Source organism: Sorex araneus, chromosome 2 (genome assembly GCF_027595985.1).
Source record: "Sorex araneus isolate mSorAra2 chromosome 2, mSorAra2.pri, whole genome shotgun sequence".
NCBI lineage: Eukaryota > Metazoa > Chordata > Mammalia > Eulipotyphla > Soricidae > Sorex > Sorex araneus.
The window spans coordinates 220,053,667-220,080,550 of record NC_073303.1 but is presented as its reverse complement, the minus strand read 5'-3'; the positions used below and the strand labels follow the sequence as shown (position 1 = coordinate 220,080,550).

The window sequence follows — 26,884 nt, the reverse complement described above, 5'->3', positions numbered from 1 at the left end:
GTGCAGTGCTACAGAAGAAAGAGGAAAAGTTAAGAAGGAAACATTGCTTAAAGGTAAAAATTAGGAAGCCATTAGGAGGAAAATTCAAAGACAATAAGAGGCTAATTATAAATATGTATAAAATAATTTATAATATGCAGACACTTTAAAAAGTGTTGTGAAATAAGGAGCTTTGTCCACTGGTATTTAAAAAATCAAAAGAATCGCTAGCTGTCAGGTGATTTAGCCTGAAATATCATTAATCCCTGTGCAACTGAGATAAGAGTCATTTCAGTGCCACCCCCAGATAAAAACAGAAAAATCAGCATTGTCATTAAGTGAGCAGACTATAGAATCAGCTGGATGAATACACACACATCCATGTACAGAAGGACGTCCTGCCCACACTCCACAGGAACAAAAGCTCCTCTGCTCACAAACCATCTGGATCTTGCCTGTGCATCTCACTCTGTGCTTCTGCATTTGCTTTCCCAGGCAACAAAGATTAGCAATGAGAAATCAAACCTTCCTGAAAGAATTCATTCTTCTGGGACTAACAGACAACCCACAGATCCAACCTGTAATCTTTGTGTTTCTCTTATTCACCTACATATGCAGCATCCTTGGCAACCTCCTCATCGTCATTCTCACACTACTGGACTCCCACCTCCAGACCCCTATGTATTTCTTCCTCCGGAACTTCTCCTTCTTGGAAATCTCCTTCACGTCCACTTTCACTCCTAGACTGCTGTTCAGCATGTCAACTGGGAACAAGAGCATCAGCTTTGCTGGCTGCCTGACTCAGTATTTCTTTGCCATATTCTTTGGGGCCACAGAATTTTACCTTCTGGCTGCCATGTCCTACGACCGCTATGTGGCCATCTGCAAACCCCTGCACTACACAACCATCATGAGCAGCAGAGTCTGCATCCAGCTGGTTCTCTGCTCTTGGCTAAGTGGGTTTCTGATCATCCTGTCCCCAATCATCCTCACCAGTCAGCTGAATTTTTGTGCCTCCAACATACTGAACCATTATTATTGTGACTATGGGCCCCTCTTTGAAATCTCTTGTTCCGACACAAGACTCCTAGAGATCGTTGACTTTTTCTTGGCAATCGTGACCTTGGATTTCACCTTACTGCTAGTGATTATCTCCTACACAAAAATCATCTGGACCATTCTAAAGATTCCTTCTGCTCAGCAAAGGAAAAAGGCATTTTCCACCTGTTCTTCCCACATGGTTGTCATCTCCCTCTCCTATGGGAGTTGCATCTTCATGTATGTAAAACCTTCAGCCAAAGAAGGAGTCGCCTTCAACAAGGGCGTAGCTGTGCTCAACACCTCCATTGCCCCTTTGTTAAACCCATTCATTTATACTCTGAGGAATAAACAAGTAAAGCAAGCATTGAAGGATGTGACCAGAAAGGTTATTAATAGTCAATGAGCACAAACGGTCAGACTGAAAGAAAAATCTGAACAATAGTCATAAAGTTTTCCCCATGAAAACTCAGAAAGAGCTTTTCTGTCTTCTTGATAAATCAATGGTTCGCATGAGTATGTCATAAAAATGTTGTCAACATTACATTCCCGTCTTACTATGATGGTAAAATCTTTTTAAAATATCAAATTTTTTTTAAATATCAAATATCTAGTAAGCTGATTTTTGATTCAGAACTTTTAAAAATTACAAACACTGTAAAACAATGCCATTCTTCTAACTGGTTTTTGAAAATATACTTTTAAGAAAATGCTATTTTCACTTTAAAACACATTTATGATAGTATTTTTAATCATTTTTAATTTATCTGTTTCAATTTTTAATATGTTAAAAATTTCATAAATATATATAAAATATAACCCCTTGAGAGAGAATTTTCTGAGGAAAAATTATTGCTACTTACAGCTTCATCTGAGTAAAAGAAAGAAATTCTTATATAAAATCACTAGCAATGTCACAAAACTGAGAGTCCTAGGCTTATGAGAAGAACACAGTTTTACAAATGAGGTTCTTAATGTTATCAAAGTATTTTGACAAGCCGTCCATTTTATCACAAACTAGATTGTTTCCAAAAGGAACTAGTAACCGCATCTTTCAAGCAGCTTCACTCTTGCAATAAGGACCACCTTTGCTTAGGCTAAAGACAATTTTGTGGTGAGTAGGGCTGAGTCTTGCAGTGGAAAAGAGGGAGCCTCCAGCTGTGCCTGGAGAGCTGCAGCAGGAATAGCATGCAGTGATCATCTCCAAAAATGACTGTTGAAAGGAAGTAAAGTGATATGCATGACACCTTTCAGTAACAGTATTGTAAACCACAGTGCCTAAAAGGAAAATTGTATGTGTGTGTGTGGTGTGTGTGTGTGTGTGGGAGAGAGAGAGAGAGAGAGAGAGAGAGAGAGAGAGAGAGAGAGAGAAGTGTCTGCCATAGAGGCAGACTGTGGGGGTGGGAAGGAGGTAGGCAAGCAGGAGGGAAATTGGGGACCTTGGTGGCAGGAAATGTGCACTGGTGAAGGGATGGGTGTTGGAACATTGTATGACTGACACTCAATCATGAACAACCTTGTAGCTGTGCATCTCATGGATTCAATGAAAAAGGAGGAGCAGAGGGGGGAGGAGGAGGGGAGGAGGGAGAAAGGGGGGTGAGAAAGAGGAGGAGGAGGAAGCTAAGGAGAAGGAGAAGTCTGCACTGTCTTCACTGAAAAATCTGAAGTTTTCACTGAGGAAACTTGTTGAAATCATGGCAATTTCAAGAAACCAAAAGTTGTTACAAACTGGAAAGAAAAGCCAAGTACCAGAGTTATTAATTCACATCCATGAGAAATTTCAAGAACTGATGAAATCATCACTTAATCAAGGGGAAATCCATCATATAATGCAAGTTTTAGAAAAAGAAGTAGAGAAGAAAGACAATGATATTCAGCAACTACAAAAGCAACTTTAAAAAAAAAAAGCTAAAGGAAGCAGACAAATACAGGCAACAGCTGTTTGCCAAGCCAAAAAGAAAAACATTCAAACAACAAAAACAAGAAATGGGACCATTTTCTCTAAAGAAGGAACTAAATATGCACATACAATTTGCGCAGTAATGCTCTGTGTAGCCCAATGACCTGGGTTCCAGGGACCGTGGAGACCACATCCAACTGACCTAGAGGTGAGGAGTGGGCAAATGAACAATCCTTCTACGCTGTGTAGAAGGATTGTGTCTCACCTTCCAGGAGAGACACGCTTCCTGCCAGCAGATTGCCAGAAGTCCTTGCTCCACAGTACCCCTGGCAATCAAATGATCTGTCAATTCCTATGGTGCCACCAAGTCACAGTAATGACTTTTTATTGGAATCTCCAGTAAATAATTAATAAAATGAAGGTGATATAGAGTTTACATCAACAGATTCCTCGAGCAGTAGTAGTGACTCTGATTTTTAAAACATTAAAAACAAGAAACTGATAGAATGAATAATATAGAACACTTTTTTTTAATAAATGCTTTATTTAAACACAGTGGTATACAAGTTTTTCATAATACAGTTATTATGGTCTTTAGATGTTCCAACACCAATCCCACCACCAGGGACCTCCCCTCCACCACTGTCCCCATTTTCCAAATTACCTCAACCCAAGACTGTCCCTTTAGCAGGCACAAAATAATTTATTTTATCTTCCTTATTAGAACTAAATAGCTAATGTAGCATTGTAGCATTGTCATCTCATTGTTCATTGATTTGCTCGAGCGGGCACCAGTAACGTCTCCATTGTGAGGCTTGTTGTTACTGTTTTTGGCATATTGAATACGCCACAGGGAGCTTGCCAGGCTCTGTCATTCAGCCAGGATACTCTCAGTAGCTTACTGGGCTCTCATAGAGGGATAGAGGAATCGAACCCAGTTGGCCGAGTACAAGGCAAACACCCTACCCATTGTGCTATCGCTCCAGTCCAAGTAGCTAATGTAATTGCTAAAAATTAGTAAAGTTTGTGAAAATTGTTATATCTCACAACTAGTTAAATCCTTGTCTGAAGATTTACTAAACCGTTTGTTGCTAGTTGAGCCTTATATGCAGTTTTTATTCCTTGAGTATAGTTGGCTTCACGATTATTTTCCCATCTAATCTGGTGTGTTCCTACTGGAATTTCATTATTGTAGAACACAGTTACGGAAATGCATGGTAATATTTACAGAAATGGCTGTAAAAATAAAGACAGAGTAAAAAAATCACAATAAATAAACTTTCATGGAATTCTCTAGAAAATCAAATAACTGAAGAATATGAATGGAAACTGGAAATAGAACAGGAAACAAAAAGTAAACAAATATTTATGGGCATAAATATAAAGATGTCAGTAATCACATCAAATGAACAGTGTGTAAAAGGGTGGGAAGCAAAGAAAATCATGTTAGAGGTGACATTAAGGGCATTCATGGGCACATTGGTGGTTTGGGGGAGGTGTGGTAATTAGGAACATTAATACCATAAACAATATTATGACAGCCTAAAACATTCTAATTAAATAATCAAATAAATAAAATCCTGCCCCTTTAATAACTTCTCATTTGAGAACCCTTATGATTCCAATGTTCCTCCTTATGTTGTCTTGCTAATCTTTAATATTATCTCTATTTCTCAAATTCTTTATTTTTAAAGTCTTTTCCTGATTTTTTCTACTTTACCCTCTAACTCACTAGTCCAACTACTAGGTCCTGTTATTATGCTATTTAGCCTCCTTTGAAGTTTAAGTACTTGTATTGTAGCACTGTCATCCTGTTGTTCAATTTTCTCGAGTGGGCACCAGTAATGTCTCCATTGTGAGACTTATTGTTACTGTTTTTGGCATATTGGATATGCCACAGGTAGCTTGCCAGGCTCTGCCATGCGGGCGGGATACTCTCGGTAGCTTGCTGGTCTCTCCGAGAGAGAAGGAGGAATCGAACCCAGGTCGCCCATGTGCAAGGCAAACACCTTACCCGCTGTGCTATCACTCCAGTCAAATACTTGTATTATCTAAATAAATGTCTGTATTTTTTTCTCATACTTCTTCCTTGTTAAATTTCCCTTCCATTACTACCTTGTTAAGAATTGTTGTATCGAAGTCTTCAGCAATGTGGTTTGCCTACTTCTAATGTATTTGGATTCTTCTCGGGTTTTTGTGTTTATCCACCTGTGTGGGGTGAGTTTATCTCTTCATTAAATTTGGTTCTATGAGGGAGGTTGGCAAGAGTTTCTGTGCTAAGACAGACCTAGGTGATACACGGGGTTTCATGACGGGGAATAAAAGGCAGCCGCTGAGGCTCTAAGTTTTTGTGGGTCTGGAAAGCCATCCAATGTTTACAATCATAAGAGTCCTTCAGTAGCTATAACTCTTGAGATTGAGCAGGATGGTAACCGAGGGTTTACATTTGCTAGTGCCTAGCACTGATTGGTTCATCAAAGTCAGTGGCCACCGCCTTCCGCCCAGATATCATCCGGAGCTGCGGCTGGAGAAATGGACCCTCTGCTCCTAAAGACTTTGATCAAGAGGTCTTCTAACCCATTTTGGCACCCAGAGCGGCTTCTTGCAGCAATGCATCTAGACTGTGAACTGAGCTAAAATATCAGAAACCCAAAACGTTCACTGTTGCGGCCACGCGAACTCAGAGTCTTCACTCTCAGCAACGAAAAGAAATTATTAAATGATGCCTTTTCAGCAGGCCTGATTGTTGGGGAAAATTTTCAAACAATAATAGTGAGTTCTCTATTGAAATATTGAATGTATTCAAAGTATAGAGAATAAAATGAAGATCATTAGCTACTTAGGGGGGGGTGGGGGATATATTGGAGTTCTTGGTGGTGGAACATGTGCACTGGTGAAGGGATGGGGGTTTAATCAGTATATGACTGAGACTTAAACCTGAAAGCTTTGTAATTTTTTTCACGGTGATTCAATAAAATAAAAACTAAAAAAAAGAAGTCAGTGGCCAGGATCAGTTCGGCAACTGGGACTCAGAGTCCTAAGTCTCCAACAATGGTAGTGGCACCAAGTGTAACGACATTGAATTTGTAGCCAAGAAGACCTCTCAGCAGCTAGAGTCCCGAGATCAAGCAGACCCTAAGCAGCATTACAGAACGTGACGCCATGAGTATTCAGCAAAGCCAAGTTCGAGTGTCTCAGGTGCAGCCAGGCCTCTGATGTCACAAGTTCCCAGCTGTAAAAGTGGGCCAAAATCAAAGAGGCCTGGGGTAACCTGCTTTCAAGATCATGAATTCTTTTATTTTATTATTTAAGTTTTTTTTAATTAAGGCACCTTGACTTACAAAGTTGCTTCAGGTATACAGTGTTCCAACACCAGTCCCTCCACGTGTGTGACCTTCTGTCCACCAATGTCACCAGTTTCCTTTCACCTCTTTAAACAATTTTTTTAATGAATCACCATGAGATACAGTTACAGGCTTATAAACTTCCATGATTACATTTCAGTCATACAATCATCAAGTACCCATCCCTCCAACAGGGCCCATTATTCAACACCAATGTTCCCAGTATCCCTCCCTTCACCCCCATCCATCCCCCCAACCCCACCGCTGTGGCAGGCACATTCCCTTTTACTCTCTCTCTCTCTCCAAGATCATGAATTTTTATTTTTAGCTTTTTAGGTCACACCTGGTGGTGCACAGGGGTTACTCCTGGCTCTGCACTCAGGAATCACTCCTGGCGGTGCTCAGGGGACCATATGGGATGCTGGGAATCGAACCCGGGTCGGTCGTGTGCAAGGCAAACACCCTACTCGATGTGCTATCATTGCTCCAGCCCTGCAAGATCATGAACTCTTGAAGGCATCTTTATACTATGTTTAAGAGGTCTTGGCAACAACCAGAGATTCAAAATCACCAATGCCTTGATGTCTTCACACGACTGTGGTCAGAAAGTATGCCAGGGCCAGCTTAAATAGAAGCAGGGGCCTCAGCCACAGAACATACTCTCCAGGAATATCAGAAAATATAGTCTGGCTAACTGTGGCCCAGCAAGGAAGCACAGTAGGCAGTGGGTTCCCCTTGCTAAATGGCTTTGCTTTGGATGTCTAAGGATGCTTTCTGTCTATCAGAGTGAAGCAGACTTCCTGAAAGTCGGGTGTGTACTCAGAGGGACTGGATTTATGTATTTGATAGGTGTAAACAATCATGAAAAGTCTCTCTCAGCCAGCTCAGTTATTTGCTAGAGGACGGGATTTGCCCTTAGAATCTGCTACTATGCAGAATGCAATATGTTATCAAACAGCACTGCTATTAGTCAGGTTCGGAGAGGTCTCCAAGACAGCCTCTAAGACATTGGTGGTGCGAAATGTACACTGGTGAAGGGGCAGGTGTTGGAACATTAGATGACTGAAACTCAGTCATGAACAACTTGGTAACTTATTTCACTGATTCAATTTTAAAAAAGAAAAGAAAAGAAAAGATTTTGCTTGGGAAAAATAAAAAGAATCTTTAAGGGGTTTGTTTGTTTGTTTGTTTGTTTGTTTTTCTTTTTCGGTCACACCCGGTGTTGCACAGGGGTTACTCCTGGCTCTACACTCAGGAATTACTCCTGGCGGTGTTCAGGGAACCATATGGGATGCTGGAAATCAAACCCGGGTGGGCCGCATGTAAGGCAAATGCCCTCCCTGCTGTGCTGTTGCTCTAGCCCCAATCCTTAAGGGGTTTGCACTAAATCCCTTATGCCCTATAAACCCTATAAACCATTTATACCTTAAAGTTTGTTGCCTTCTGTTCCAATTTGTAAGTACAGAATTATAGGGTTGAGGATTTTGCACAACCTTAGTCTAGTCCCTGTTCCCCAGGGAAAGGTTTCACATCTTAGAAGTCTTCCAGAGATAGGGTTTCTTTCTTGGCAAGTGCATCTCCAGTTCAGTTCTTCTACACGGTCCCTTGCTGTGAAAGCTTGTTCATCAGGTTTTCATGTCAGTTTCTGTGCAAGTTAATTGAAGTCTTTTTGCAGTTTTGTGATAATAGCAGGGAGATGCAAACACAGCTTCTCCTTATTTCCCATCTTGCCCCTGCATCTCACAAAACAATTATTAACATAGCTCAAGGGACACAGAGACATCAACACAATAACTACAGGGAATATCTGCACACCACTTATGATAATGAACAGATTACCCAGACAAAATTTAATAAGAAAGTTATGACATTAAATAAATAGAAAAGATTGATTAAATATATACAGGAATTTCTATCCCAAAAGAAATGAATACACATGCTTCTCAAGTCACATGGAACATTTTCAAAGATATATTGTTTTAAAACACAAGTATAAATAAGTATGTGAAGAATAAAGTCATATCAAGTATCTTTTTCCATCACAATTGTGTGGAACTAGAATTTTTAAAGAAAAAAAAACAAGGAAAATCTCAAACATTTAGATATTAAACAATATGTTTCTGAGTGACTCTTGTATAAATGACTAAGTCAAAGAAAAAATTTAATTACCTGAAGAACAATAAAAACAAGAAGATAAGCTACCACATTCTCTAGGCTTCAGCAAAAACAATATTTAATGGGAGGATCATCTCAGTGCATGCACAAATCAATAAATTAGAAAATTTTCAAGTAAGCACTCTTTGCTTACATCTGCAGGAACAAGAAAAAGAGTAACAAAGATGAAGTGACAGTACAGTGAAAAGGGTATTGCTTTGCAACTGGCCAACCAGGGTGTGATCCCCAGCATCCCACATGGTCCCCCCGAACACTGCCAGAAGTAATTCCTGAGAACAAAGTCAAGAGTAGGGGCTAAAGCAATAGCACAGCGGGTAGGGTGTTTGCCTTGCATGCGACCGACACGGGCTTGTTTCCCAGCATCCAATATGGTCCCCTGAGCACCTCCAGGAGTAATTCCTGAGTGCAGAGCCAGAAGTAAACCCTATACATCACCAGCTGTGACCCAAAAAGAAAAAAAGAAAGCCAAGAGTAACCCCTGAGCACCTCTGGGTGTGGCCCAAAGAGTCAAAATATAAATCAAATGTATTTTTTAAAGAGTAGCACTGTAGCACTGCCATCCCGTTGTTCATCGATTTGCTCGAGCAGGCACCAAAAATGAATAAAACTTGGGGCCGGAGCGATAGCACAGCGGGTAGGGTGTTTGCCTTGCAAGCGGCCAACCCGGGTTCGATCCCCGGCATCCTATATGGTCCTCCAAGCACCGCCAGGAGTAATTCCTGAGTGTAAAGCCAGGAGTAACCCCTGAGCATCGCTGGGTGTGACCCAAAAAGCAAAAAAAAAAAAAAAACAAAAATGAAAAATGAATAAAACCAATAGCTTGTGCAGGATGAAGGCGTGAGGAGGTCGATATGGGAGGAAACCTGGGATCATTGGTGGAGGGAAGTTGATATGGGTAGTAGGATAGGTTCAGATACATTGCATGTCTGAAATTCAACTGTGGAAGCCAGAGCGACAGTACAGTGGTTAGGGCACTTGCCTTGCATGCAACCAACCCTGGTTGAATCCCTGGTACCCTATATGGTTCCTAAGCCCAGCCAGGAGTGGTCCCTGATTCCAGTGATGAGATGGGTGTTGGGAGGTTATTTGCCTGAATCTTCAATATGAATTTGTAAATCACAGTACTTGATGAACTTTGTAAATAATACCTCAATAAAAAAATTTAATTAAAAAATAAAACTCAACTATGGAAAAAAAACTTATTCAACTTGGATAGAAGTAGAGGATATCAAGTAGACTGAAGTCAGGCAGAAGGAAAGGGATAGATGCAGCCTGATCTCTGTCATATGTGGGACTTAAAGATACTCGGAAAAGTAGCAATAAAGGTTCAAAGGCAACATAGTGGGAGAACTGGTCCACACAACTGAGTTGAGAGGGGGATGCCACTTGGGAGGGTACATCTTTGGAAAGATGTACAAAAATGATAAACTTCTTGTCAATATCACCAAGGAAAAATGGAGAGAGCCTGTTTTAGAAAAAAGGTTCAAAAGAGGTAGAGGTGAAATTACAACCGATACTATATTTAAAAAAAAAAGGAATCAAAGAACTCTATAAATATCTGTACAGAAATAATAAACAACATGGAAAACATCAAAATTTTATAATTATATACTGTCCAAGACAGAACCAAAGAGAAATACTTGATCAGACAAATCTCAAATAAAAAATCAAAACATAATTAAAAGTCTCCTTAAGGACAAAAGTCGAAGATCAGATGGTATTGCCAATTAATTGAATAAATTCTTAAAGAATTAGCATTCATTGTGCTAAAATTCTTCAAAAAAAAAATAAAAGAAGGAAAATAGTTCCAAACATCTGTCACTGTCATCCCGTTGCTCATCGATTTGTTCGAATGGGCACCAGTAACGTCTCTCGTTGAGAGACTTTCGGAGAGCTCAGCAAGCTACCAAGAATATCGAGCCCTCGAGGCAGAGCATGGCAAGCTACCCGTGCATATCGGATATTGGATATGCCAAAAACAGTAACAGTTCCAAACATATTTTTAAATTTTTATTAGTGAATCACTGTGGGATACAGTTACAAACTAATGAACTTTCATGTTTGCATTTGGTTTACATCCCTCCACCGTGCCCATTCTCCTCCACCAATGTTCCCAGTATCCCTCCCACCACCCCCATCCCAACCCCCACTCCCCCACCCTGCCTCTGCAGCAGGGCATTCCCTTTTGTTCTTTTGTTTTCTCTCCTGTTGGATTTTGTAGTCCAAACATATTTTATGACATCAATATCTCTTTAATATCAAAACCAGAAAATAATAATACAAAATAAAGAAAACTGATATAAGCTGATATTTCTGATAAACATAAATACAGAAGTCCTCAACAAACTGCAAATCAAGTCCAACAACGCAGAATATGGTTCATTCATCATGACCAGTGAAATTCATTCAGAGCATGCAAAGAAGCTTCCATATTCCATATATACAACCCAATTAATCTAATAGCCATATTAAGAAGAGGAAGGCAGAAAGAACACGATCAAGATGACCAAAAACAGAAGAATCTAAGTTCATTCCTACAGTACCAACACACCAACACAAAGAATGTAGAGCTTTCAAACTAAGTTATCTCACCTTGTTTAGAAAATCTCCAGGTCACCCTCTGAGGAAGATTTTTAGCTATGGAATATAGACCTGTGCTAATTTCCAAGCTAAAGTATGCATGCCCAGGGATGGGCAGGGCTCAAAGCAGAGGCTATAAATTGGAGCTTATCACTGAGAAAAGGGACTAGTAGATGAAAATCCCAACACCTGGGCCAAATCTTCATTCTAACAAAACCTGAGTTGGAATCAAGATATATAAAGTCTCCAAGATATTCTCAGCCATCAGTAGTCCTCTGCAAACCATCTCGGAACACTGTTAGAGCAGGAATCAGGCCGAGAGCAAATTCCATTACTCTAAACCCAAATTCCATTACTCTAAACTAAGGGCAGAGCAGCAGTAGGCAAAATGACATCTGCCTTCATCACTTCTTAATATAAAAACTAGGTCTGGAGCGATAGTACAGTGGGTAAGGCGTTTGCCTTGCAAGCAGCCGACCCGGGTTTGATTCCCAGCATCCCATATGGTCCCCTGGGCACTGCCAGGAGTAATTCCTCAGTGCATGAGCCAGGAGTAACCCCTGTGCATCGCCAGGTGTGACCCAAAAATCAAAATAAAATAAAAACCTGGTGGTTTCTTTTCTCTTTTCAGCCAGAAGCCTAATCATCCAAATTCCATTTCATCCTATTCTTTTCTCATACAGTCCTATGACAAATTTTTAATACTTGCTCAAACATTGAATCTTCATAAATTTAACTAAATTAGCATTTCTGAAAGCTTAATATGAATGTAAGGTATATTCACATTAAGCTTTGGGAAACAGAAAAAAAGGGTGAAGATAAACAGAAATTTATAGCAAAGGTCACAGTAAATTCAAACAGGATAAGTAAAAACTGCAGCAGAGGGTGTGTTTGGGGAAAGAGAATACTTGACATTGCTTTTTTCAACCTACAGATGTCATAATTCTCCTGATGGAAGTCTAAAGAATTATATGTATAAAGACTTTACTTGGGGCTGGAGAGATAGCACAGCGGGTAGGGCGTTTGCCTTGCACATGGCCGACCCGGGTTCAAATCCCAGCATCCCATATGGTCCCCTGAGCACGGCCAGGGGTAATTCCTGAGTGCAGAGCCAGGAGTAACCCCTGTGCATCGCCGGGTGTGACCCAAAAAGAAAAAAAAAAAAAGACTTTACTTGCCCTTCCTACATAGGAAATCTTAAAAAATGAAATGAAGACCTATCGTGATTCAGAACTATTCTTGCTAGATTGTAAGCTCTCTGTAGGCAGGCCTTATGTTCATCTTGCTCTTTCTAGACCTTGAAATGTACTATCTTCTCAATAAATACTTGCAGGAGTATTTGTGAATAAAATATCTCTAAAACTAGTATTTATCCAAGTGTTTCTTTTTTTTCCCCATTTTATTTAAAAACTGTGGCTTACAAAATTGTTCATCATGGGAGATACACAAACAAGTCTTGGAACAAAGAGGCTCTTGGCAGAAATGCCTCCAAACTTTGCATTAGGCCACCGTCACCAGGCCACCCCAGATGGGAAACGGTGTCATCCCTCCGCCTAGTCCCCAGAAAGCCCGGTGGCCGCCATCTTCCTGAATCTCATTGGAAAATCTAGGTACGGGCCAGCAGGAAGATTGCTCCATAGTTGGAAGCCTGCCTCATGACCTGGGGGAGAAGGCAGCTGGAATAGAGAAGGGATCACTAAGTCAGTGATGGTTGGAGGGATAGACTGGGATGGGAGATGCATGCTGAAAGTAGATAATGGGCCAAACATGATGACCTCTCAGTATCTGTATTGCAAACCATAATGCCCAAAAGTAGAGAGAGAGTATGGGGGAAATTGTCTGCCATGGAGGCAGGGGGAGGGCTGGAAAGGGGGGATATACTGGGGATATTGGTGGTGGGGAATGTCCACTGGTGGAGGGATGAGTGTTTGATCATTGTATGATTGTCACTCAAATATGAAAGCTTGTAACGGTATCTCATATTGATTCAATAAAATTTTTAAATAATTAATTAATTAAATTTTTTATAGACACAGTTAATCTTGGACCCACACATGACTGAACGGACAAGGATAAGTTGGAGGGGAGCAGTTTGGCCAGAGGCCCAGCCAAGCAGATCACCCACTTTCCTGGAATACTCCTGGACGCACCAGCAGTCAACTCCAGCCCCATCACGTGAGCTTTACTACGGGCCTTGCTTCAGAGACCCATAAATAAATCTCAAAAGAGATCAAAATCTGCAGTTTATCCCAAACCCACACATGGCTATACACACAGGGGTACATTGGAGGCCCACCCAAGCAGAACTCCCTACAGCCGCTTGCTTCCACAATCCAAAATCGCCACCATCCCCCCAGCCTGACTCTACCGTCTCAGGATGGACCTCACCAAGATATAATCTGCTAAAAATTCGGGTATGCAGGTTTTGTGACAGAAATCTTCAGGCTTTCTCGGGGTCGGGATGGGCTACCTCCCCCCACCTCCCTGTACTTCCAGAATCCTCAGCAGTCACATCCACACCCCAAAGCAGCCACCCAGTTGAAAGCTACACCAGCCTTACCATCCCGATAAAAATACTGAGTGCCCTGAGCAAACATCATGACCTCTTAGCACCTGTGTTGCAAACCATAACGCATAAAAGGAAAAGGAGAGAGAGAGAGAGAGAGAGAGAGAGAGAGAGAGAGAGAGAGAGCAAAAAGGAAAGTGCCTCCCATAGAGGGAGGCTGGGGGTAGGGTGTGCGGTGTTGGGGGATGGTGGTAGGGAGGACAGGGAACATTGGTGGTGGGAAATATACACTGGTTGAGGGATGGGTGCTGGATCATGTTATGACTGAAACCCAATTATGAACAACTTCGTAATAGTTTACCTCACAAATATTTAATTAAAAAAATTTTTAAGTAATGTATAGCTCATGTCTAATTCAATCAGCTTACTAAATGGCTGAATAAACGGCAGTACTCCTACATTAAAAAATACTTCTGTAGAAGAAAATTTGTGAAAATTATTATAAATCACCAAGGGGACATTACCAAACTGTTGTTGCAAGTTAAACCTTCTGTTTTAGTGTTTTTGTTAGTCAGAATTAGTTGGCTTCTACATTATACCCCATTTCACCTGGTGTGTTAGTGCTAGAGTGTCAGTGTTGCAGAGTTTGGAGATGTTGCACAGCCACATTCACAGCCACATGCTCCAGAAAACTCAAAATACTTAACTGAACAGTTCAGCTGGAGGCATGATGGCATGATGGGAGTAGCTGCCCAGGCTTTGTTAGCTGGCCCATTCCCCTCCCAAGAACACCCTGGAAGTCTCAGCTGGGAACAGGTATTCAAGAAAATTTTGCGGCTAGTGATTTCTTTCAAGAGTTATTTATGAGGCTCTGAAACAAGGCCAGTAGTTGAGTTTACCTGGTGGTGGCAGTAGGATGTGGGTGTCTGGGCTTCCAGAAGTACAGGGAGGTCAGGACAACGTCACTGAGCCCAACTCTAAGAAGGCCTGGAGATTTCAGCCAAGACAAGAGTACAGCAGGATACTGAATTTAAGGGGGGGGGGGATGTTAGCTGAGACATAAAAATATACTACAAGTGTATAGAGAAGTTCTTATTTTTTTTTTTATTATTTTTTTTTTGCTTTTTGGGTCACACCTGGCAATGCACAGGGGTTACTCCTGGCCTTGCACTCAGGAATTACCCCTGGCCATGCTCAGGGGACCATATGGGATGCTGGGATTTGAACCCGGGTCGGCCGCGTGCAAGGCAAACGCCCTACCCGCTGTGCTATCTCTCCAGCCCCAGAAGTTCTTATTTTTTTAACAAATTTATCATGAGTCCCTGGTTTTTTACACCATTAAGTTACCCCAAAATTTATTTGTATTTATCTATTCCCTGAAATTTTTATTTAACGTAGATTTCTTCCATTCTATTGCCAGTACAAAAATCTGCCCACTGTGTAACATAAATAAGGTAACTTTATCCTATATAATATAATATAATATAATATAATGTTTTTGTTCAAAATTTTGAAAAGTTTGACATAAGTTCTCAAAAGCATTTTTTTTTTGCTTTTTTGGGTCACACCCAGCAATGCTCAGGGGTTACTCCTGTCTCTGCACTCAGGAATTACTCCTGGTGGTTCTCAGGGGGACCATATGGAATGCTGAGAATTGATCTTGGGTCGACCGCATGCAAGGCCAATGCCCTACCCGCTGTGCCATCGCTCCATCTCCTCAAAAGCATTTCTTACAGAACAAAAGAAACTAAAAAAAATTGATATAAAGTATTTGCACATCATATATCTGACCAAAATATTGATATTCAAAATATATAAGGAACTCACACACGTTAGCCAGAGCAATAGTACAGCAGGTAGGGTGCTTGGCTTGCACACAGCTAATCCGAGTTTGATCCCTGGCACCCCACATGGTCCCCCAAGCCCACCTGGAGTGAAAAGCCAGGAGTAAGCCCTTATTATGCCAAGCGTAGCATAAAAAAAAACTTACACAGATCTAAAAAAAAATAGGTAAAAGACATAGATGACCCACAAACACATTTTTAAATATTAACATCACTAATTTTTAGGAAAATTATAATAGACAATAAATGTCACTTGGTTTTGTTTGGGGGCCACACCTGGTAGTGCTTATTCCTGACTCACGGGATCACTCCTGACGGGCTTGGGAACCAAACAGGATGACAGGGATCGAACCAAAGTTGGCAACATGCAACAAAGTGCCCTACCCATCCCAGCTCTGTCATAGTAAACTGGAAAAAAATGTTTTATATCAAAAGAACTGGAAACAACAAATGTTGGCAAAAATTGGGAGAAAGGGAATACTGGTATACTGTTGGTGGGAAGGCAAGTTGGTGCAGCCTCTAACAAAAACACTATGAATATCACTGTATCACTATATCACTGTCATCCTGTTGCTCATCGATTTGCTCGAGCGGACACCAGTAATGTCTCCATTGTGAGACTTGTTATATATACTGTTTGGGGCATAACGAATATGCCATGGGTAGCTTGCCAGGCTCTGCCGTGTGGGCGAGATACTTTTAGTAGCTTGCCAGGCTCTCTGAAAGGGGCAGAGGAATCGAACCTGGGTCGGCCGCATGCAAGGCAAACGCCCTACCTGCTGTGCTATTGCTCCAGTCCATGAATATTACTTAAAATTAATAATGAGGGAGGGATACTGGGAACATAGGTGAAGGAGATTGGGCACTGGTAGAGGGATGTAAATGATCACTGTGTGACTGAAATGCAAACATGAAAGTTCATAAGTTTGTAACTGTACCTCATGGTGATTCACTAATAAAATTTTTTTAAAAAATGTATCACTGAAAATCTAGTTAACAGTAAAAAATATTTTTAAAAATTAATAATGAAAATATGTTATCATCTAGTGATAACACTCTAGGCATTTATTTTTTATTTTATCTTATTATATTGAATCACCGTGGAAAAAAAACAAAGCTTTCAGGTATAAGTCTCGGTCATATAATGATTGAAACCCTATCCCTTCACCAGTGCACATGTTCCACCACCAAGAACCCCAATATACCCCCTCCCACCCAGCCCCCACCTAAGTAGCTAATGATCTTCATTTTATTCTCTCTATACTTTGAATACATTCAATATTTCAATAGAGAACTCACTATTATTGTTTGGAATTTTCCCCCAACAATCAGGCCTGCTGAAAAGGCGTCATTTAATAATTTCTTTTCATTGCTGAGAATGAAGATTCTATGAGTTCGCGCGGGCCACGCGGTCTTGGATTTCTGATGTTTTTTAGTTCAGTTCACAGTAGAAATGCATTTCTGTAAGAAGCCGCTCTGGGTGCCAAAATGGGTTAGAAGACCTCTTGGATCATAGTCTTTAGGAGCAGAGGGTCTGTTTTGCAAGCAGCAGCTCCAGATCTTATCTGGACCGAGCACTCTAGGCATTTAATTAAGAGACATAAAAGCATTAATTCTAAAGAAAACTCATGGCAGCATTATTTACAATAGGAAAAACATGAAATCAGCTTAACAATTCATTTGCAGATGATTGTATACAAAAGCAGTGATTATATATGTGTGTGCATATATATGAATATATATTCAATGGAATACTACTCTGCAATTAACAAGATGGAATTGTGCCCTTGAGACAAAAATGGATGAAACTTGAAGTGATTGTGATTAGTGAAATGTTAGGAAGTAAAAGATAATTGATTATACTGGATGGTTTCACTAGTGTTTGAAATATAAATACCTAGAAGCAAAAGAATTGACAATAGGATAAAACTAACTCCTAGACTTGGTGAAAAATTGGTAATTATCAGAGGAAAAGAGAGAAATGGTTTAATGTTTCATGTATTTTTTTTGGTGGTAGTGGTGAACTGCCCTGGAACACTAGTGGTGGGTCTAGTGAGTCTTATACAAGTATAGCAATGTTAACCCATATACTTGAAAATCCATAGTATTGTGAACTTATATAAATCAATAATAGAGTGCAAGGAACTAGAAAGCCAATCAAAACAACTTTGGCCTGTCTTGGAACTAAAACTATGAGAAGGTGAGGCAGGCGAGGATCAAAAGAGGGAAGATTTACAAAGGATTGTAATGGAGAAATATTAGTGTTCTTGCAGTAAGTAATATATATATATAGTGCATTTATTTAGAAATAGTGTAAAACTGTACCCCTAAAATATTACAGTCTTGTTAACCCATGTTAACTCAGGTTTTCAACACATAGGTTTTAAAAGATGCAGGCTAAAACTAGAGATAGCTCAAAGGATTGAGCCCATGTAGTAAGTAGTTCCCTAATACCAATGCATATAGTTCCCCCAAAAAAATTAAAATCAGTCTTCAATTTTTTTAATTTTATTTTTATTGAATCACTGTGAGATACAGTTACAAAGTTTTCATATTTGATCCACCACCAAACCCCCGCATACCCCCCTCCCACTCCCCCTCTGCCTGTGTGGTAGACATTTTTCACTTGACTCTTTCCTTACTTTGATTACATTCAATTTTCAACAGGGATCTCACTATGATTATTTGGAGGTTTTCCTCCAACAGTCAGACACGTTGGATGGCATCAATAGATTGTATGTTTTCATTTTTCAGAAAAGGTCACCGCGCGGTTCGGAGCTGTCCCAGTCCCGCATCCCGGAGCCCTGTTAGTTGCTGCTCATTGTCGCTGGGGCTCCATCTGGAGAAGGCGTACTGGCTGTACCTCCTCCGTCTGGCCCCCCAGTGTGGCTAGCCCGGCCTGAGGTCCGAAGCATTCTCCAGCTGCATTGCTTACCGGAACGCCCGGTCTCTTCTCTGTTGAATCAGTCTTCAATTTTTAAGGGTGCTTTGCTTGGTGCAATTCCAATGTGGAGTCTTATAAATGGTCAGTAAACATTTAAAAGACCAGATCCTCTATTTGGTGGTAGAGGAAGACTGGGCATAGGGGTTGGGTGTATGACCCAAAGGTCTGGTTCCACCGCTGCTCCATGGGCCAGTCAATGGAGAGACCTAGTGACAGGTAGGAACAGAGTTTTATTACGCATCAGGCTTACAGTCTGGAATACAACAGGCTCATGTCCTAGAGAAACATCTTGAAACAGTTTACACAGGGTAAGGCAGTTCAGGTCACAGCTGACGGTCCTCTCTCTACTTACTCAGGGGTCACTTCCATCGTGTATGGGGCCATGCAGTGTTGGGAAATAAATCTGAGCCTCCCACATCAAAATATACACTCGGCCCTTTGAACTATCTCCTCTGGCCTAAGAAGCAATTTTTATAGAAAGGAACATGAGAGCACTTTTTTATTTTATTGAATCACCGTGAAATATAGTTATAACCTTTCGTGTTTGAGTTACAATCACACAATGATCAAACACCCGTCCCTTCACCAGTGCACATTCCCCACCACCCATATCCCCAGTATATCCCCTTTTCCCACCCTCCCCCCTGCCTCCATGGAAGACAGTATTCCCCATACTCTCTCTCTCTCTCTCTCTCTCTCTCTCTCTCTCTCTCTCTCTCTCTCTCTCTCTCTCTCTCTCTCTCTCTCTCTCTACTTTTGGGTTTGCAATATAGATTCTGAGAGGCTATCATGTTTGGTCCTTTATCTACTTTCAGCACACATCTTCCATCCCAAACAATCCCTCCAACCATCATTGACTTCTCTAAAGAAGGGACTTTTTTTAACATACTATAAGTATTAGATTGTTAACCTTCAGTTACTAGAACAGTGGTATACTTCTGCATATTTATTTCTCTATTTTTTTGTTTTCACCCCTTGTCTTCACTGGGCCCCTCAGAGGGGGGCGGGTTGAGTTTCCCTCCCCACCCCAGCAGAGCCCCAGCAGCCGAAGACAATGCTCAAAGCCACTCTCCACACGCTCTGATGATCCTCACACATGATGGAACCGGCAGAGGAACCCAGGTGTGCAGAACCTGGGGCTGAGATATCCACACCTGCTTGGATCAGGACTGGGCCTCCTCTACCCAAATCCCCCATCTTCCAGTAGTTAGGCAGTCACCCCCCACAAACTGCCCCTGGCACCCATGTAAATCCCATCAACAGCCAAGATTCAGAGACTATAAAACAAAGCTCCCGGAAGAAAGCGATGCAGAATCTTGTACAGCAGAGCCTGGCAAGCTACCCGTGACATATTCAATATGCCAAAAACAGTAACAATAATGGGCCTCATTCCCCTGACCCTGAATGTGATAGGGATGAATGGAAATGTTATGGGCGCCCGCTCAAGTAAATAGATGAGCAACAGAATGACAGTGATACAGTGATAGGAAGATAGAGAGTAAGCCAACTTTATTTTTCACATGTGATTATCGATTTTCTCAGGATCTTTTGCTAAAATTGGATACATTATGCTTTGATTGATAGTATTAAATTAAGACATAAAAACTACAAGGTAAATTTTATGAGATTATCTAACTTGGAAATGGACAATAGAAAACAGACCAAGAAATAGCATTCCTCAGTCTTTGATCTTGAATCAGTTGTTCTTTCCACATAATGCTGCAGCTCAACAATCACCTCCCAGCTTTATTTAATGAATAGGCAGTATTTGTGGTCAGGAATTAAGGTTCTGGTAGTTCATTTGCCTTACTCATTTATATTCCACCTATAAAAAGGAACCTTCCAGCAATTGTCTTTACATTCATATTAATTTCATTTAACATAATCCCCTAGAGTTCCCTATTTGACCCAAATGACATGCTTTGATCCTTTTTAATTGCAGTATAGTATTTTTTTAGCATATGTAACTACTCTTTATCCACTTTATCCATTCATTTGTCAATGGGCACTTAAAATTGAACAATAAGATTAATTCCTACACTGGATAAAAACTATAATGATTGCCAGAGGGAAAAGTGGTGGGGTGGAAATATGGGCTAGGGGGTTTTTGGAGAAGGCAGATGAGCATTGGTACTTTGGTTGGGTGCAATGAGTTCTAAATACATATAGAGGTATTGAGTTCTAACCCTGAGGTTCTATAGTACCATGAACCAATGATACATCAATAATGTTTGAAAAGAATTCAGGCCAGAGTGATAGTACAGCAGGTACGGCATTTGCCTTGCACCCAGGCGACTTGGATTCAATCCCTGGCATCCCACATGGTCCCCCGAGGAACTACAGGAGTAATTCCTGAATGCAGAGTCAGGACTAACCCCTGAGCATCACCGGGTGTGACCCAAAAAGCTAAAAAAGAAATTCAGACTCTGAGATCATTTATAATAAACACTGCTGCTGATTCCCTAAAATGATTAGACTCTGCTGTCATAGTCATTAGATACGGGAAAGAAAAGATGACAGAATTCTGATCAGTAAGACAGGAATAAAAATCTTCTAGAAGCATCTTGGCACAGTTTCTGTATTAGTCAGTGTTCTTCGGAGAAATAGAATGTGTAGGAAAGAGGAAGAGAAAGAATAGACTCACACCATCATAGGGAACAGTAGGTCCAAAATATGCAGTGCAGCCAGCCCAGAAGGAGTTTTCTTGCGGTCAAGCCCAAAGTCTGAAAGCAGCATTCTTTCCTCTTTGGGTGACCTTGGTCTTTTCTCAAAAGGCTTCAGTTGATTATATGAGTCCCATTTATATTATGGAATGAAGTCTGCTTTACTCAAAGTCCACTGATCTAAATATTAATCTCTTCTTTAAAACAACTTCAGGGCCAAGAATGTAACTCAGTGGTAGAGCACTTGACTTGCTTGTGTGAGGTTCTGGGATTGATCCCTGGCACTGCTAAAAGTTCACAATAACTTCTAAATTTGTACTTGACCAAACAACTGAGCATTATAGCTTTGGAAAAAATGACACAAAAAATTAACCATCACAGTTCTCTTTCTTACAAGAAAACTCCTCTTCCTGATCTCTATATTTCTAGCAACTGACTCCTTGAAGACAACAGTGAACCACTGAATCAACAAACTTTAGAAACATCCTCCTCCAGACATTTCCTTATGCATGAAAATGTGTCTGTGGCCTGGAAGTGTGGCTTAGTCCTAGAAATTGTTCTGCATGCATGATATCTTCAGCTAGATCCCAGCATCATTCCACATCATTTAGTATGGTCCTCGCAGAACTACCATTGTGATTCCTGGCACCACAAGTGAGGAATCTCAGATAAGCCCATGTAACCAAGTGTAGCACCCAGAAATCACAACAGTGTCAACAACAACATCAACAACAACAGGAAAGTAAGTGGGGAGAAAAGAGAGAGAGGGAGTAATGATTGTTTAAGCCCATTTGTATCACATTTCTCTTATCCATTGTTAAAAGTATAGTCGAAATAACATCTGCACTTGAATGTTCATTGCAGCACTGTTTTTTGTTTGTTTGTTTGTTTGTTTTTTCCTTTTTATTTATTTATTTTTTAATTAGTGAGTCACCATGAGGGTACAGTTACGGATTTACACATTTTCGTGCTTGTGTTTCTCTCATACAATGTTCGAGAGCCCATCCCTCCACCAGTGCCCATTCGCAGCACTGTTTATAATAGCCAGAATCTGGAAAAGACCCGAGTGCCCGAGAACAGATGACTGGTTAAAGAAACTTTGGTACATCTAGACAATGGAATACTATGCAGCTGTTGGAAAAGATGAAGTCAAAAAAAAAAAAAGATGAAGTCATGAAATTTGCATATAGGTGGATCAACATGGAAAGTATCATGTTAAGTGAAGAGTCAGAAAGAGAGGGATAGGCATAGAAAGATTGCACTCATTTGTGGAATATAAAGTAACCAAATGAGAAACTAATACTCAAGAACAGTAGAGATAAGTACCAGTCCTCCTGGTACTTTCCATGTTGATCCACCTATATGCAAATTTCATGACTTTCAGCCCGCATCTCCCATCTGAATGGGCCTTCCTGCACCCCTTACTTGGTGGTCCCTTCTCTATCTGAGCTGCAGACTGAAAGTAGACTATAGACTAAACATGATGGCCACTCAATACCTCTACTGCAAACTACAACACCCTAAAAGAGAAAAAGAGCAAAAGGGAATGCCCTGCCACAGAGGCGGGGTGGGGTGGGGGAGGGCAGGGTGAGGGTGGTGAGAGGGACACTGGGACCATTGGTGGGGGAAAATGGGCACTAGCGGAGGGGTGGGCACTTGATCACTATATAACTGAAATGCAAGCACGAAAGTTTGTAAATCTGTAACTGTACCTCACGGTAATTCACTAATTAAAAAAAATTTTAAAAAAGAACTCTTACACATTCATAAGTCAAATAAACATAAAGCTCTAATTACACTCCATAATTTTTAGCTTGTGACTTAATCTCTCTGATCTTCAGACCCTTCCTCTTAACCAGGAAAAACAAGTACCTCGAAGTCATGCTCTCTATGTGACTTTAAAAATAGTGAAAATTATCATCTTCAACATGGGCCAGGGAAATGCTCAAATGGGTGGAACGCCTACCTTGAATGCTCAAGGCCCCAAGTTTGATCCCCAGCACTGTGTGGCCCTCAACTTGTGCTTGAACAAACCAAGTATGACCCTGGAAAGCACCAGTACTGCCAAGCCTGAGCTCTTCAGTCACTAAGTTCCTAAGCACAGTGGGGGATCCCTCTCCAAGAAAAGAAAAAATTATCATCAACTTATTCACAAAAATAATCAAAAACAAAAGTTTCTGTGACAGTTAGAGTGAGAATGTGGAACAAAAGTAAAGTCATAAGCCATGTTTTGGGTAGAAGGTGGAAGACCATATCAGTAGAGGAGAAGGGTTCATCAGTATCATATTCCTTAGGAAGCAGACTCACAGATTTGGAAGCACATTGCAATTCTTCAAAATGGCTTATGCAAATTAACTTCATATTTCTTTAATTTCCTCCTCTTTTTAATAGAGGGTCACTCACTTGGTAAATTCTTGTCTGTTCAAGAACTGAAATTATGTCTAAGGTACTATTTCTTCATTGGAATATGACAAGGAAAGAACCATATCTCTGATTCTGCTTAGGATAAAAAATAAAACACAAAATAAAAACTTTAAGGGGGGGGCCGGAGCGATAGGACAGCGGGTAGGGCATTTGCCTTGCATTCGGCCGACCCAGGTTCCATCCCCGGCATCCCATATGGTCCCCCAAGCACCGCCAGGAGTAATTCCTGAGTGCAAAGCCAGGAGTAACCCCTGAGCATAGCTGGGTGTGACCCAAAAAGAAAAAAAAAACTTTAAAGGGGGCCAGAGAGACAGTACCGCAAGTACAGAGTGCTTGACAAATTCTGAAAATTACTCATTAGATTTGGCAACACAGAGCTGGTGTCAACCTTACTGAGAGAATCAGCAAAGCTGTCAGAGTAAATGAGAAATAAGTAGGAGAAACAAGTGTCAACAAGAGGGCATCAAGGATTGTGCCAAAAGCCACGCTATTGCAGATAATACCTCTCTCCAAATTCCAAGATTCAACACCTTACTATCCCTCTCAAATTAAAAATATTCAGAAGGTCAGGGATGTTCTCAGTGGGAGGGAAGATGCTTTGTATATCAGAGATGTGGGTTCAATATCTAGCAAGAAGAAATTTTATAAGGTCGATTGCTCTATATCAAGACCCCTTTAATTCCATCTGCTGAATCATGGAACATGTAGAGATGAATGGAGGCTTGTTCCATCCTCCCATGAACCCCTGGTTAACTAGACAAGAAATGTCTTCACTGGAACTCTTTCTCCACTAAATAGCAAATCAAGCATAGAGATCCATGTGACTAAGTCATACTTCACACTTTTCTAGAATTTTTCAAAAACCTCTACATTTAGGGGGCTGGAGCAGGTAGGGCATTTGCCTTGGACACAGCCAACCTGGGTTCGATTCCCAGCATCCCATATGGTCCCCCACGCACCGCCAGGTAATTCCTGAGTGCATGAACCAGGAGTAACCCCTGTGCATTGTCGGTGTGACCCAAAAAGAAAAAAAAAAACTCTACATTTAATAGGGAACTATGATTTCACTAAAAGGACTGAATTTCTTATGAGGAGAGTCTACACCCAAGGGAGAAAGAACCTCAAACTTATGGTCATCTGTAACCTAGGAAACTGTGCAATGAGTGGTGGAGACGAATATTGATTGTGAGAAAGTGCGAGATTATAAGGAAAGGGAGAGTGATGCAAGTCTGCCAAGAGAAATGAAGCTAGAGGAAAGAGAAGGGACACCTCAGGCATTAGGGACCCAGGCAGAATCACCTGGTCCATGACACGTCTCAGCTCAGAGCTACTCTGAGAAACCCCAAGAGTCAGGGCCTCCCAGGTCCCCGGCACGCAGAGACACAACACCAAGCAGAGAATAACTGGGGGTGCCCCAGAGGCTGAGACTTCCAAGGAGAAAGAGCAGAACAACAGAACCCACGCCCGTGGCCCGCAGCCCTGCCCTGTGCAGGGTGAACACTTCCATCTCCCCCAGGTAAGACTGCACGTGTGCAGGTGAAATTCAGACTCTGCTTCCCCCCACCTCCCGGCCCCGCACCCCCTTCTGCCCGGACAAGGAGAAGGAACGAGGAAACAAAAGCTCGGGAAAATTTTTTCTAGACAAAGCCACATGAGACGATAAGACAAGTGTGTGTTTACACAGACTCTTCAAACCTTTGAGCCTATGGTGTGAGCCTATGGTGTGAGACACCTGTGTCTAATCGGAGAGGGTACGCATGACGAGGTGACAGGAATGAGACAACGGGGAGCGTGTGCAGGTCTGTCTTTACCAGCGTTGTGTAAATCAGGCAGGTGGGAGTTGCCTCTGCATGTCCAACGCCGACGTCTGATGGAAACTCAGAGCATTTTTTTTCATGATCCTACTAATAGTCCCATCTCAGAGCCCACAAATGAAGCTCCCGACATCCTCCTTTGTGCCCTATACCTTCCCCAAACACACACACACACACACACACACACACACACACACGGGGGAGGGGGGAGGAGAAGAGAGTTCTATGCACAGTTCTCATTATTAGTAAAGGGAGAAAAGATGCTTGGAGAGCAGTTCTCTAGCCCCGTTCCCCAAGACCTTTCTTTTCCAAAGAAAATTTTTTAAAAGGCTTTAAGGCACCTGCCTAGCATAAGGCAGTGTCTGTGACCTTGGTTCAAATCCCGAAACACCATAAAGGACCCCAAACAGATTAGGTTCCTAAGCACAGAGCCAGGAGTAGCCCCTGGGAGCCCCTGAACACCTCAGGATAGAGCTCCCAATATAAAACAGAAACAAAAAGCTCAGTAAAGGCTGTTCTACCCCTATGTCCCATATTTCTGACCAGGCTCCAAAATTGGGCTCTCTTGCCCCCCAGATGCCATGACTGCCTGCTCTTCAAGAATATTTCCTACTCCAGGACCCCCTTACAAGCCCCCCTCCCACAGCCAGAGCTTGTCGGGCTGACTGACCCCTCAACCCCTCAACAGTCTGCAACTGTCATTTTATCCTCTATCCACCTAAACCTGGCATCTTAAACCTTTCTCTTTTTTTCTTTAATTGAATCACCATGAGATACAGTTACAAAGTTTTCATATTTTAGTTTCAGTCATACAATGATTGAACACCTATCCTTCCACCAGTCCACACTTTCCACCACCAATGTTCCCAGTATCCCCTCACCCTTCCCAACCTTCCCCCTGCCTCCATGGCAGACAATTTCCCCCATACTCTCTCTCTACTTTGGGGCATTATGGTTTGCAATATAAATACTGAGAGGCTACCATGTTTGGTCCTTTATCTACTTTCAGCACACATCTCCCATCTCAAACGATCCCACCAACCATCATTGACTTAGTGATCCCTTCTCTATTCCAGCTGCCTTCTCCCCCAGCTCATGAGACAGGCTTCCAACTATGGAGCAATATTCCTGGCCCTTGTGTCTACTGTCCTTGGGTGTCAATCTCATGTTATGTTATTTTATACTCCACCAATGAGTGCAGTCCTTCTATGTCTGACCATCTCTTTCCGACTCATTTCACTTCAAAATCGTACTTTCAAGGCATAGAAGCAATATTTGAGATAATTCCAGATGCCTTCTCCCCAGCTCATGAGATAGGCTTCCAACTACGGAGCAATATTCCTGGCCCTTGTGTCTACTATCCTTGGTTGTCAGTCTCATATTGTGCTTAAACTTCTTCCACTTGAAGTCTCATTTCTTTTTTGTTTGTTTGGTTTGGGCCACACTCAGAAATGCTCAGGATTTACTCCTGGCTCTGAGCTCAGGGATTATTCCCAAAGGGCTCAAGTGGACTATATGACATGCCAGGGATCAAACTCAGGTTGTCCTGAGCAAGGCAAATGTCCTGCCCACTGTACTATCACTCTGGCCCCTGAAACCTCATTTCACCCAAGAAATGCAACACAAGAGAGGACTACCTCCTTGGATTTATTCGAAGTTGATTTTGTTTTTGT

At 41.5% G+C, this 26,884-nt stretch overlaps 1 protein-coding gene and 1 pseudogene across 1 annotated transcript; both read left to right on the top strand.

The window, feature by feature from the left end:
- Positions 1 to 490: 490 nt before the first annotated feature.
- LOC101546166 (olfactory receptor 6C4-like) lies at positions 491 to 1,423 on the top strand. Its single transcript, XM_004601919.2, has one exon. It carries the CDS (start codon positions 491 to 493, stop codon positions 1,421 to 1,423), a length of 933 nt encoding a protein of 310 aa, XP_004601976.2.
- A 1,210-nt stretch (positions 1,424 to 2,633) lies between these two features.
- On the top strand, positions 2,634 to 3,397 carry LOC101546425 (mediator of RNA polymerase II transcription subunit 4-like; annotated as a pseudogene).
- Positions 3,398 to 26,884: the final 23,487 nt, after the last annotated feature.

Bases quoted from the DNA above. Each gene is read 5' to 3' on its own strand.
- LOC101546166 (XM_004601919.2), top strand. From the start codon at position 491: ATGAGAAATCAAACCTTCCTGAAAGAATTCATTCTTCTGGGACTAACA.